General features: G+C 30.8%; 1 protein-coding gene across 2 annotated transcripts; it reads right to left on the reverse strand.

Annotated features, from left to right (window-relative positions):
• Positions 1 to 12,000: 12,000 nt before the first annotated feature.
• LOC107953843 (bark storage protein A) lies at positions 12,001 to 14,708 on the reverse strand. 2 transcript variants are annotated; one of them, XM_016889272.2, is made up of 5 exons: positions 14,340 to 14,708; positions 13,722 to 13,789; positions 13,275 to 13,430; positions 12,515 to 12,766; positions 12,001 to 12,436 (listed from the first exon to the last, which is right to left on the reverse strand). In XM_016889272.2, exons 1-5 carry the CDS (start codon positions 14,557 to 14,559, stop codon positions 12,089 to 12,091), a joined length of 1,044 nt encoding a protein of 347 aa, XP_016744761.1. In that variant the 5' UTR covers positions 14,560 to 14,708; the 3' UTR covers positions 12,001 to 12,088. The 2 variants fall into 2 exon arrangements, with proteins under 2 accessions (XP_016744761.1, XP_016744763.1); XM_016889274.2 differs by lacking the exon at positions 13,275 to 13,430.

The following is a 14,708-nucleotide window of genomic DNA, read 5'->3' on the forward strand; positions in this document are numbered from 1 at the left end:
TTGAATGCGGAAGGAAAATTATTCATGAATTATTCAAGTGATAAAGTGTTTAAAATAAAGTATTAAGTATAAATTCCCGGTTGAACTTTGGAATAGAAGTGGATACAAGTGACATGTCACTAGAGACCAGTGTTATAGTGTTACAGTGAGTCCTGGGTGCTGGGTGATCTAGCATGTGTTACGGACACCTGACAGCTTGTGTGAGCAGGCCCGTGGACATTTCTAGTGTTATTGATCAGTGGTAGCTTTGACTACATTTCAGCGGTAGCTTCGGCTACATTTCAGTGGTAGCTACGACTACATTTCAGTGGTAGCTTTGGCTACATATCAGTGTGACACTTATGTGCTAATTCTCTACGTATCCGTGTATATTCCGAGTGTTCAACGGGATTAATAATAAGTTAAAGTGAACATGAAATGAAGTGTGTATGCAGGTACATTTGAAAGAATGAGCATATGTGATAAAGGTTAAGTTTGTAAATGTATGTGCAAGTGAATTGGTAAGATTGTGCATGTGTAAGTGATTGAAATTGCTAAGAAATGTATTGATTAGTTATATGTTAAAAATGTTAATTATTAAATGAGTACTTATTGTTTACATGTAACTTACTAAGCTATTAGTAGCTTACATCTTTCTTCCTTTCCTTTGTTTTATAGTGTTTTGAGCTTGCTCGAATTGGGGATTGTCAGAGCCTTGTATCACACTATCAACAGACATTTCGGTATTATGTGATTTCAAAACGTTTAAAGTTATGGCATGTATAGAGACTTATTCATTTTGAGTATGTTCATATGATATGGCTAAAGATTAGCTATTGAAATGGTTAGTAAAGAATATGTTTTGGTGTTATGTATGCTTAAATGGTAATGAAAACAAAGAAAATATAAAAAGTAAAAGTTTTGCAAAGAAACAGTTTTTGGGACAGCAGTAGTGATGTGAATTTGAAAAATCAAAAAATATTAGAAATGGAGTTAGAGAGTGAATGATATATAAAATTAAAGCTTATTAAGCCTATTTTTACATGAAAGAAATGGTGTAGGCAAAGGAATTTTATATTTTGAGATATTTGAATTTTAGTGAAATAGGGTCAGAATTATTTTTGAAGTCCTCTATTCTGACTTTAGAAATTCATTAAAAATTATACAGAAATAATTATGAGTCATAATTTATATGTATATATTCCTTAGTTAGTCTATTTTCTATAGAAACAAGAGGAAACATCATATGAAATCTGTATATTGAGATAATTGATTTTTAGTGAGTGGTGGTCAGAACCGTCAGACAGGGAAACATGGGAGACGTCAATGAATAAACTGTACTAATTGGCTAAACCAAAAATTCTAAAAATTTTATGGTAAGAATATATATGAGTCTAGTTTCAGGGAAAATTTACGGATTTAAATTTTGAGTTTTTTAACTCGAGTTATAATTAAATTAGTGACAGTCGCACAAGTGGACAGTTTTGTTGTGAATAGTGAAATTAATTCTAAAAGCAAATTTTTATGCTTCGAACTAGTAAGTTAAGTTAGATAACGCCTCATGCTTGACTCCGAAAATGGTCTCGAGTAAGGGATGTTACAGTTGGGACCTTATTTGTACTGTGTATGAAGTTTTTCCTCATGTTCATGTTGGAAAAATCTGGTTAAGAATACGATTTACAATTATAGTAGAAGTTTAAAATTTTCAAAATCAAGCTAGTTTATGACATTTATAGCAATAAAAACTGTTAGAGATTGTGTGGCCCGAATCCATAACTTGTTGAAAAAATAAATACAATAAAAAAATAAGGTCCTAACAATCATTCGCTTTGGCTTTTTTGACACAACTTATTAGCAAATAATCAACTTAGCTCCTCCTTTCACCATGCATAAAACAAAGATATCAAGGGAATAAGACTTTTAAAGTGGTAACAAAAATATAAATAGTAACATCAAAATCAAACTCTTCCTTATCATTCACCTCCTCTTATTGGCTTTTTGACAAAATTGGACTGGGGTTGCGACTGGGAGTGTGAGGCAGAGCCCCCGCAGTACGGACCATACTGCACAAGTTGAGTCCATATAGAACTATCTTTCTACTATTTGACTTTGATTAGAATATGTGTTTTCAACCGTTAAATAGATGTAGTCGAAACTCCTCTTGTATCATTTGTTTTTCAACATTAGTGAATTTTTTCTCCTGTCCGTGATTTTTTCCAGAAAGGGTTTCCACGTAAAATCTGTGTGTTCTTATTTTTCTTTTCTTATTGCTTTGTGATCGTTCTACCGTTATCGACATTTATTATAACAAAAAATTTTACCGAAAAGTAACTATGCTTTGTACGAGACAGATTCGAGTTGATCTTGACTTTCAACCAAACAATTTTCTTCGCTGTTCTCGTACCACAAATTGTGTTGAGTGTGGGCTCAAGCAACACGAACCGAACATAAAACAAGAAATACTATTATTACTTTTAGTAGGAAAGTATTTCTCTCAATAGAAATCGATAAAGATTGTAATTCCTAAAAAATAGAATTTATTCTAAGTAAATAAACTACCACTGTTTTTTGGCAGAATAATGATAATTCAATCATTAAAAATATTTTTTTTAGGTCAACTGATGCAATCTATTTATAGAGAGAGATAGAAGATTTTTGGATGAACAAACCTTTTAGGAATAATATTTATTTAATAGAAAACACTCTCCTAGTCTAACTAGAGAAAGGGTGGGTGTCACACCGTAGTTAACAATAATAGGGTTGTTGCCCCTCTCTAGTTAAGGAGGGGATTTTAGATCTCTCATGTATTAGGTCTAATTATACGTGCTTCTTGGACTTTTGACCCAACACTTTATAATTTAAACTAACCTAATATTTGTTTTCTATTTTCAAAATAAACAATATTTATTCAATTAATTTAATTAATTAAACTAATTAAATTAACTAAATTAATTTCTCAATTAAATAATTTTCTCACAACCCAATTCTAATTTTGTTAAAATCATTACAACTTTACTTAAAAGAATATATGAGAAAATATATTTAATTTCCTTATTCAACATTACCGTAAAACCAATAGTTGTACCGGATGAATTGTTGAATAAATTCATTCTCCGAGCGAAGGTTTACAGAGGAGAATTGGTGAATTCAAACTGCATTAACAAATATCCCGTGTTACATTTTGAATTTGTATTTATTTCTCTCATTACTTTGCTTCTTGCGTTGATATGCTTAAGTGGTTTTGTCCAAACCTCTGTTCAAACATTTGTCTGAACATTGAACTGAACAAAGAAAAAATCAAAGTTCTAACAATATATAAATATGTAATCTCATTAATTTCTTTAAACTTAAATTTATAGAAAAAGTAATGAGACGAATGGAATTTTGTGAAGAATGACTGAATTTAGTAATTTCTTTAATAGAAGGATTAATATTGATATTTAATTTAACATACAACGATTAATTTATTCATTTTTTAATAAAAAAATATAATATAATTAAACTTTTAATACAAAAATCTCTACAATACTTTGAGCGTCATAAAGCTAGTGTGCATATATACACATACATGTACAGTGACTGAAGATTCCGTAATGAGTCAAACATATTTGAAGAAAGGAAATGAATATTGGAAAAGATATTGAAAGAGGGAAAAGCATGCATTGCGTAGTGTCGACATCGTCGTCTTTCATGACGATTTCGAGCTAACCCAATGAATTGTAGCTTTACAAGTCTTGGTAGCCTTTTAACCAAATACCAACAAGATATATAGGTCAAAACTAGACTACGATTGCGGCTTTGGGTTTGCCAGTCAACAACCTCTATCTCTCTCCGTATTTACCAACATAAAATAACAATGACCAAGTTACATATTTTCAATACAATGAGGGGACATTGATTAATTTCATGATAATATCTTTTTTACACTTCTTTTACCATGAGTAAATTATTGTCAATTATAACACTACAAATAGGGCTTTGTAATTTGAGTACTTAATGTAAGTGTTTAGGGTATACAACTTAGTGCTGCTAAACTAAGAGCTACGTTCGTAAAACCAGCTTACATAAATTTGGAGGTCAAATGCCATGAAATGGAAGAAGGCAATTAGGAGGTGTAATAATAAACATCGATAATTGCGGTAGAATGATCATAAAGCAATAAAAAAAAAGAACATACATGAATCTCTTTCGAGAAAAAATCACGGGTAGATGAAGAGAAGTTTATTAATGTTGAAAAACAAATTATACAAGAGGAGTTTTAACTACATCTATTTAAGGGTTAAAATTTTTGTTCTAATCAAAGTCAAATAGAAAAAAATTAATACTATACGGATTCAACAAGTGACGAAATTTGATTCACACAATCTCTAACGATTGAGATATTTTTGGCTCCAATTGATTGCTTTGGAGAAAATATTTTAACATACTTTACATTCTAACTCGTTTTTTTTTTCTTTGGCCAGTACATTGAACTTGTTAAAGAGAGATACATAATCATAAAAAGCTAAAGACTTATAATTATTCTATCCTACACCTATTTATATTATATGGATGGAAGCAATAAATATAATATAAAATTATTTAAAAAATTATAATAATTAATAAGATAATAAAAAATGTAAATAATTTTATAAATGATATTTTTGTTTTGTTGATAATATTGGGACCTTTTAAGTTTTTTAGTATCCACGTTTTAAATTGATTTTTAATGTTATTTATATAACCCTACTAATGAACCACCATTAATTATTAAGTAAAAGTAGAATAGTGTTGATTGCAATAGTCACTTTAGTCGTCATTGTAATAAAACAAAGAAAGAAATTAATATACAAGATTGTTTATATAGTTCGATTTTTCTATGTCTGTGTAAACTAGTTCAGTGATATCTTTAATCTCAATAAAAAAAATTGATTCAAATTCTATCACACCCAGTATAGTAACTTTACTTTTGTACTTAAAGATCTAGATCACTCCTAAGAACTTAGGCGGTAAACAAAACTTGTTTACTCTTTCAAATGCTTTCACAAATTACATTCCACTATGAATAGATAAGTGCTCTCAATACCCTGTTACAAAATCTATACAAGTCTATCAATATATAATAGTTGAGACTTGCGAACATACTAAAAGATCAATTACAATCCAATCCCCTCTTCTTAGTAGCTAAACTAGCATAAATATGATATAATAATATAGACCAAAGTAAGGTGGATGGTTGGAGATAAGTCTTCAATGTCTGTCTCGATCCAACTTCCATAATCTAAGGGGTTCGATTTGTATGATTCAATCCAATGCAATCTTCAAAATAATTTTCTTCAAATATATTGATCTTTGTAGACGAGCTTGCATGCTCTCACACTATTAGCATCATTCAAAATCAAAAGATTGTGTTTCAAAATTGACAATTTCAAATATGGTAAGTTGTCTGTCACGGTGATGATCATAGTGGCCATTTCTATTGGCACATAGACAATCACTTCAAAAATTTGCCTCAATAGTTTTGTTTTATAAATTTCGCTTATAAAAAATAAGGCTTTGATTGAAATGGTAAATTTAAAACTTTGGAGACTACAATATCAATACCAACTCAATCACAAATTTAGATATAGTATAGATGCTAATAACTAATGGTTAAAGTTTATCACAAGTCTCTTTACCATATCATAAAATTCATTTTAATCCCTCTACTATTTAAAGGAATATTTTTGTCCTTGTATGTTGACAAATTAATATTTAGTCCCTGCACACTAACTTTGTTGTTAATGGAATGACATGACTAATTAACAATGACTAACGAAGGCATCAAATATTAAATTAAAAGGCCAAACAACAGTTTCAAAGAATGATTAGTTTTTTATTGTGTTTAAATTATTTGTAGCTTTGTCTACGTTAGTTACCATTAAACCATGTTATTTCAATTTTTCCAAGACTCGTAAATTTTTTAATTTGATTTAATACCCGTTAACAATAAAGTTAATGCCAGCTTTTCAAATATATAAAAATTAAAATATTCCTAATAAAATAAACTTTAATTGACATATCTTGTATATTTGAAATCATGAACGCATGATTGAGGGTTTTATGAGAAACGAATCACTAAATTTCTAAAAACATTTAATACCTTATTATGAACTCAGACCTAGCAATTCTTACGTCAATAATATCGATATTGCAGCACCAATTGGAATATGTCACCGTCCAAAGTGGAATATTAAACAAATTAAAGCTTCCCTTTGAATTCCAAAGCCACGATGATTTATTCCATGAACAAATTTTCTTAGAAAACCCCAAAATTCGATGATTCTGCCTTGTGTATCATGAATTCATAGTCCATACCCCTTTGGGAAATTGGGTATATTGCATACTTTATAATAATTAGAGAGTACGAGTAAGGTTGACTACAAGTGTGATTGGGGGTCCATGTGTTGGCCAGTACCAAAGATTGAAAAATTAATACATTTTTGAAAAACTTTCAATCTGCCTCGAAATGGCAAGCATTTCACTTTTGTCAGCTCAATATGTAATTTTTAATTATAGTTATTGCTTCTGTGTAAAGATAAGACTTGGGACCATGCATATGCTTAATTATACATAAAATCATAAATCAATTTGTTTTCTGGATCCTTCTGATTTTGGTCCAAATATACATGCATATATATACACATATGTAGCCCAACTAATATCAAAAAAAAAAATTAAACATTTTGCGTTTGATTTATAAACAGTTAATGAAATATATATTATATAAATAATTAGTTGAATTAATGTTACAAATCAACTCGACACCAATTTTGTACATTCGAACAGTTGTTAGTTTGTTAAGTAAAATAGAATATGAATGAAAGTGACAATAGAAGTGGACACTTCCAATGGCTCTACGTGAAACGTAATAAAAATATATAGGAGATGAGAAATTGTTTAGACAATTCAATTCCCTATGTCTATAAAGTTTAGCTTGATAAGAAGAATTCACTGTCTTTAATCCCAATACAACGAGTGATCTAAATTCTATCACACTTTTATATCTAAAGACTAGACCTCTCACTTCTAAGTTTTGTTAAACCAAACAACAAATTGGTTTTACTGTATCAAATGTACTCTCACAAAAATGTTCCTTCATGAGTAGGTAAGTGCTCTAAATGCTTAGTGACAAAACCTATACAAGTTTTTCAAATATGTAAAAATGTGAGATTTACTAACATACTAGAGACCGATTACAATCCAATCCCTTATTAACGCCAACTAAAATAGCACAAATGCAATATAATAATAAAGACCAATATAAAGTGGGCTGTTAGAGATAAGTCTTCAAAGTTTATCTCAATTCAAACGTCCTTAATTCAAGGGATTTGATTTGTAAAATTCGATTCGATCCAATCCTTAGAATGTGTTCTTCTAAATTATGACTTGATCTTTATTGATAGGCTTGATTATTTTCACAATATTAACATCTATTATAGCCCAAAGATTTTGTTTCAAAATTTGTCAACTTATTAGCAATTTTTTTAAACAAAATCATACAAGTCAGAAAGTTAATCTTTCAATCCCTAATATATTGAATCAGCTTAATCTCAGCTCAAAGCTTTTCAATGATGCGGTTGTGTGAATCAATAAAAGAAAAGAAGTGATTAATCATCCCATTGTTGAAAACAACAAGATTAATAGCAAAGGCTGCTGCAGTGGGCACTTCATGAACAAGATTATACAAAACGCAATGGGTGAAATTGGTTAAAGAAAATATGGACGACCCACTTGCCCTAAGTTTATATATTAAGGTGGTCTCAAGTTTGGCATAAGAGGGATTACTGTTTCAATTGCACTAAGAAATCAACACTTGTAATTGCTATGGTCTCTTCCTGTCTCTCCTGATTCCTACATTTATAATATAGTATTTATTTCATTCATTTTTCGTGGCAGACAAAATTAGGGTTTCCCCACAACAAAAGCAATTCCATTATATTTTAATTAAGGGTTAATAATTTTTGTTAATTAGTGGGGACTGGAGGGTCCAATTTTAATGATTGCAATGAGTATCCATTTCAAACAGTGTTTATTCACATTTTCAGTGTTGCTTGCAACTTCTTTTTTTTTTTTGAGCTGCTAATGTTGGTATGATGATTAAAAATATTGTATATGATTTATGATTTGATTTTTTGGAGTATATTCGTTTTTTCTTTTTCATACTTATTTTTTTTCATTTTAATACTAAAAATTATAACAAATAAATACTTTTAAGTATAAAAAAATAATGATTTAAATCAAAATATAATATATATTTCATATTTAGTAAATATGATAAATAAATAAATCATGTAATTTTTTTTTTATAATCACAAGTGTCCTCTTGTTTTATAAACTAAGTTTAATTTTTGTTTAGATCAAAGGTGATATTTAAATAAATTCAATTAACAATGTGGACTTCAAGAATCAAATTTGGTCAAAATATGTAGAGAGAACTTCCACTTGAACTAAAATCATGTATTCACAATTGTATATGATGAGATCAAAGATTAATACATGCATAATTACGCATAATGAAACTCGAACCTAAATATTTTAAATTCAAGACCTTAACATTTATTAATAATATTGAAATCCTCGTTGACAAATGTTTTTCTTTTTAATTTTTGAACAAAGCATCAGGAAGCATTTCGATGGTTTTGTTTAAAAAAAAATTTGAAGCTAATTCACGTATCAATAAGTTGGTGAATTTTTTGAAAAAAGAAAAGGTGGGAACTTTAAATATAAAACTTTCATTTTAGCTATTTTTACCTTTATATAAAACCTAAAAAAAATTAATTTAAGTACAAAATAAATTGAAAAAGCTACTTCCATAATGTGACTTAATCCTAGGCTATCATGGTCACCAAAGCTTAAACTCTTTTTTCCTGTACAAAAGACAAAATACAGAAACATGAGAACCTCGACATCCCACGCCCCTCTGCATCACCCTGAAGCAGTGGACCGATGCTTTCTTGTGGATAAATTAAAGCCATTGAATTCCCGGAGGATATGTGGCAGCTCCACAATCCACTCCCTGTCCATCAGCGTCGAGCAGTCCCTTATATATGTATACAGCGGGTGATCATCATTCATTGGCTGAGACAGCAGCCGAACAACCAGCAAAGCATCGAGTTCAACGATGAGTTTCGCCCCAGAGGATCACAGTGAATATAGTGCCCCATGGTAACAGACAGCACGAAGTCACCGTCGATAATGCTGCTCAAGCTACTATCGAAACGGTAACACAAAGAAATCGCAATGATCCCAATCCACCCTTAAAATCGCCCACACATCCCTGGCAAAGATACACTGACGCAATATAAGATCTATTCGCCGCTCCACAAACCATGCATGCGGCGTCAGCTGCAGTATTCGTCCTTCTACGTATCTCATTTGTATTAAGCCGGTTATCGGCCATTAGCCAAATAAAATTTTTACCCGCTCGAGACAAGACAGGCACCAAATCCACTCCAGCCGATGTCTTCCAATGGTCCTCTCCTTCCCGAGCTAACATAGAACAAGCTGAAGCAACATCTATTTTTCGCTGTAATATAATTAAACATGATAGCCTAGGTTTAAGCCGTTCAAGATGGATGCCCTGTAATATAATTACACATCTTGTCAGTTTCATTTTGTTTCCTAGCAATTTGCAAATTAGTGTTTGACAATTGGATAGTGATGTGTTGAAAATTAAGCTGCCAATCATGTCGATTCTTGACCACAACTTGTTAATGAAGCCAAATTTTCTTGCGTCCTTCCCAGGACCCAAACAGAAATCCCCAATCATGAGTGGGCATATTCGGGCACTCAAACCATAAATAAATCAGCCCCATTAGCGGACACAAAATTACAACATCTCGTTGGCAATGAAACCCATAGTATAAATATTCAACGCCTCCACCATGTCATAACCCCCCAACTACATTAATAATAATTGTAGCGATTTCAGCATTGAATATGGACAAATCCGTGGACCATATGAAATGAAAGGGATGATCGTGGTTAAAGTTCTTACAAATATAATAATCTAAGTTTCCATATTTCCACTAAATCTGACTGTTAATGACGAATGTATAAGCTAAGCAACGGAAAAATAGTTCGGGATTTCTTGTAATCGACATATATAAAAGTTTGTAATTTGTCTGGTACAGAAAATCCAAATTATATACCATGAAAGAATAGAATCTGATGAGAGAGAAACAATGTAACTAATTGTGATCTGGTTTTCATGGGAACCAGATGCTGAAGTTTAAGCTTTTGTACTGTATCTAGATGGCGATGATAAGTCCACATAGATTCGTTGCTCAACTTCATGTTATAATTGGTCACTTTAGTGATATTGAAGTTTCAACATAGGGTTTGTTTAATTCGTTCAAAGTTATTATGTAATAATAACAAGGATGCTCAAGTCTGCTGAAGAAACCAAAAGAAAATATGTGAAAAAAGCAAATTTCAAACAAGTAAATTTGCTCTGTTTTGCCTTGAAACACCAATGTCAATGGCATCGACATGTGAACAAACTAGAGGCTTTTATCCATCAGGTTTATTAATAATATTAATATTTTTTATTTTTATTAACTCCATTCTGTTTTTATTTATGTTCACCATAGTTATAAATAGGTAACCTAAATTCATTCTAAATTCGCTATTCTATTTTAAGTTTAATATTCAATAAATTTTTATATGTAGGCAATTTAAAATTTTTAATATGTTTACACGTTAGTATTATTTATTAATATAGATTGAAATTTGATATATAAAATCAAACTCAAACAGTAAATACTTGAATCCTACCTATATTTTATATACTTTTTTTAAGTCTGGCGATATACTAAAAAGTAGAAACCCATTCCCTTTCAGTTATGACCGCTTGGGCAATAAAATATAGTGCTAGCCCAAATACATTAGAGTTATAATTTCTATGTTAGATATAATGGTCAACCTTTGATCAAATCGAATAAAAGAATTTTGTGTTAATCGAGTTGACGAGTTCTATTTTATCATTTTAAATTGATTTGAATTTTTTTTCAAATCGAGTCGAATGAAATTGTTCGAGTTAAATTAAAAAAATTAAACATGCCATAACTAATTCAATGCCAGAGCACGTAAATTTGAAACCATATATATTTGAAAACTTTTTCAAAGCAAAATAAGAAAAAAAAGAAGAAGAGAGAAACTTTAGTCTGATAAACTTGAATCATTAATTAACTTATTTAGATCCCAAAATTATTATTTTAGACAATTTTTAAATGTTTAACCTTCTTTATATATTCTTTAGATTTTTTAAAACTATATATAAATTTTAGAATTTTTATAAATATTTTAATTTTTTTTGTAATTTTTGTCGAGAGAGACCAAATTGCTTATTTTCAAAATTGACAGGGGCCAAAGGAGTATTTATACCAACTTGTTATTCGAATTGTAAAATTCAACTCGACTCGAACTTGAAACTCAAATTATTTATTCAAGTTGACTCAAAAAAATCGAATAACTCAATTTGATTAACTCGGAATTCAATTTTTTTTCGATTTTTCAAATGGGATCGAGTTTTGCTCACCCTAATTAGGTACATATTAATTTTCCTGTATGCCCCATGTCAAAGAAGAATTATAGAAACAACATATGAAAGCTTAAAAATCCTGATATCTAGAATGCATATATATTTAATTTTGTTCAGGCCGAGTGGTATTTTAAATAAAATTCTTTGAATAATGTCATCAGAATAATCCAAATATCTGATAAACAAGTTCACTTGCAATTTCCAAGTAAAAATTATTATTATTCTTATTATTTAAGTATTACTATATTTTTGTTTATTTTAAATCTTAAATCGATTGATTATTAGAATCATGATGCAAATAAGTTTTCCATCATCTCGAACCATGATCTTCCATTAATGTCATGGCTTCCGTTCTGTAGTTTGTCTACTTTAGTGGTGCCATTGAGACCATAACAATAAACCCCCCAACTCACCAAAATAAGTGCATAACTACACAAGCAAAATCAAAGGCATGGAAATGGGAAATTCTGAAAATGATTTGAGATCATTTCAGAACATCTCTTTATTTAAGTTTTTAGAATTTTTAGGCCACATACGGATACTACATTAATGGTCACTGACAAGGCGCTTGATAAACTCCACAACAACATTAACTGAATTGTTTGAAGCAAGGGAAATGAAAGTATCGATCTCATTCGATTCAGCCGAGCCACCACCGGCCAAGTCGGAGAGAGCCCTAATGATGATAAAAGGAACCCTTTGTTGCATACATATCAGTGCCACTGCTGCACTCTCCATGTCGACCGGGCTTACGTTGAACTTTTTGTAAATGAAGCTTCGATAAGCAGCGTTGTCTACGTAAATGCCTGCGCTTGTTCCTCGGTGGACTTGGACTACTCTCGGTGTCTCGTCCAAACATGTCGTTGCGTTTACGCAGTTCTCTAGTTCCATGTCCTGTTCACACACACATATATGAACTTTAATTTGTGTTTTTGATTGCGTTGTGTTTATCAATGTATCCAATGCTCATACCTCAAGAGATTTAGAAATATTGAAATAAAGAGGATCGACAGGGATCCAAAAGGCGTGTTGTCGTTGCTCGGGAGTACCGTCAACGGGGAAGACTTCCTCTGGTTGGAACCAAACATTGTTCAATAGGTTGTCGTGTAAGTTACAGGCAGTCACGTTTTCGGCATAATCTGCAAATTTTATGTAGCCGATGTTTCTTGTATAGTCTCCATTTGGTTCAAGGGGGAGCTCGTCAGAGGGTCCATATCCATATCTCTGCACTATGTTACATATCTTAAACCGTGTATACGTTTTTATGTATATTTAAAATTATGTTGAAATATATCTTCGAATTCAAATGTAGCGGTAGAGAGGAGAATAAAAATTGATTATTAAAAAAATTAGATTAAAATTTAAGGTTTCTAAAACTGAACTAGTGGTTGAACCAGTCACATTATTGATTTTCAATTTGATTGGTTTGAATGATTGATCCAATTTGATTAAATAATTTATTAAAAATATTTAAAATAAAAATATTAGAAAATAAAGAAAACCAGTTCAATCAATTTTTTTTTAATTCAATTCAACTGATTCATAATGTTACCAATTTTCTTCGAATAGATTTTCTTTAAATTAAAAGAACAAAATGTGATAGAATCCAAAAAGAGTCTAAGTCCGATAGATTTGAATTTAGTCAATATCTTTTTTAAAAATTGTTATAATATGAAACAATTAGGCTTAATTTAGATTTTTTAAAATTCAAATTGGTCCGAAGGTAGTGTACCTGCCAACTCCAAAGGGCAGAGTGTGACCAATATTGAGGAATAGTGACAAAGCCAATGTGTAAGGAGGGGTTGGCATTTCCAGCTATTCCATAATGGACAACTCCTTCGATTTTGAATAGAGTTAACAATAGCTGACTCGTTATTCCTGCATTTATCTATTTTATAACAAGTTAGACATAAATAATTACTAAACTACATTAGTAGTCATCCGATTATTTTTTCTGTAACTTAATTATAAAAAAGTTTAACTTTTTTTGTCATCTAACTATTTTAAATTTTTGAGTATTTTTATTTTTATATTAGTCTGTTAGTGACTAAAAAAATAAAATCAAATAATTGAAGGATGACTTTGTAATTTTTTATAATTAAATAATAAAAAAAGATATAGTTAAGTGACTACTGATATAATTTAGTCTAAATAAAAAAACATGGATTAGTAATTATACCATGCTCAGTCCCGTCATGACTAATATAACATTTTTCTCAACAATTTTCCCGAACCGAAATCTCCTTCCTAGGAAAACCCACAAACACAAATATATATAACTATATAGAAAAGAATAAGAAAAAAGATTGGTTTTATTCAAAAGGGTTAATATATAATTTGGCCCTTAAATTTGTCTATTTGTACTTAGTTGGCCGCTAATTTTTTTACTTAATTAGTCCTTGAATTTGTATTCGTTAACCAAGTTGGTACCTCCACACTAACATTGTTAGTTGTACTAACGTGACACTACTAACCAATCCGATGGTGCTACATGGTAGCCTCTTAGTGTACCACTTGACAAACATAAATTAAAAGAATAAAAATAAAAATATATAAATTATGTTTGTCACATGTCGTTCTGAGAGGCCGCCACATGACATCACCAGATTGGTTAAAATTGTCATGCCAGCACAAACTAATGGTGCTAGTATGGAGGGACCATCTTGGTTAACAGAATACAAGTTCAGAGACCAATTAGGTCCAGAAAAAATTTAGGGAACAACTAGGTAAAAATAGAAAAATTCAAGGACTAAATTATATATTATCCCTATTCAAAACTATATGTATATATATATACCAGCAATATCAATGGTGAAGTTGGTGGAAGTATAGTTTGGATGTTGAAGAAGAGGGTTCATTTCGAAAAGGTTTGGAATGAGCAAGCCTAAGTAAGGTCCATTCATGTTGGCTTCATCGATAAGTTTTTGTGTATCTGCTGATATTGCGCCATGGGCATGGTGTTTATGAAATATGGCAACAAGAAACATCATGCATACAACTTTCATGGCGGCTGCCATCTCTCTAAGGAACGCGCGCGCACACAAAGAGAGAATATAAAATGGTTGGAGAGTTCATGTGAGGAGAGGGGTTTTTTTATAGAGGCAATATATGTAATGGAACTCACAACCCACATGGAAATGATAGAGAGTCAAATTGTAGAGCCATT

This window comes from Gossypium hirsutum, chromosome D07, assembly GCF_007990345.1.
Source record: "Gossypium hirsutum isolate 1008001.06 chromosome D07, Gossypium_hirsutum_v2.1, whole genome shotgun sequence".
Taxonomy (NCBI): domain Eukaryota; kingdom Viridiplantae; phylum Streptophyta; class Magnoliopsida; order Malvales; family Malvaceae; genus Gossypium; species Gossypium hirsutum.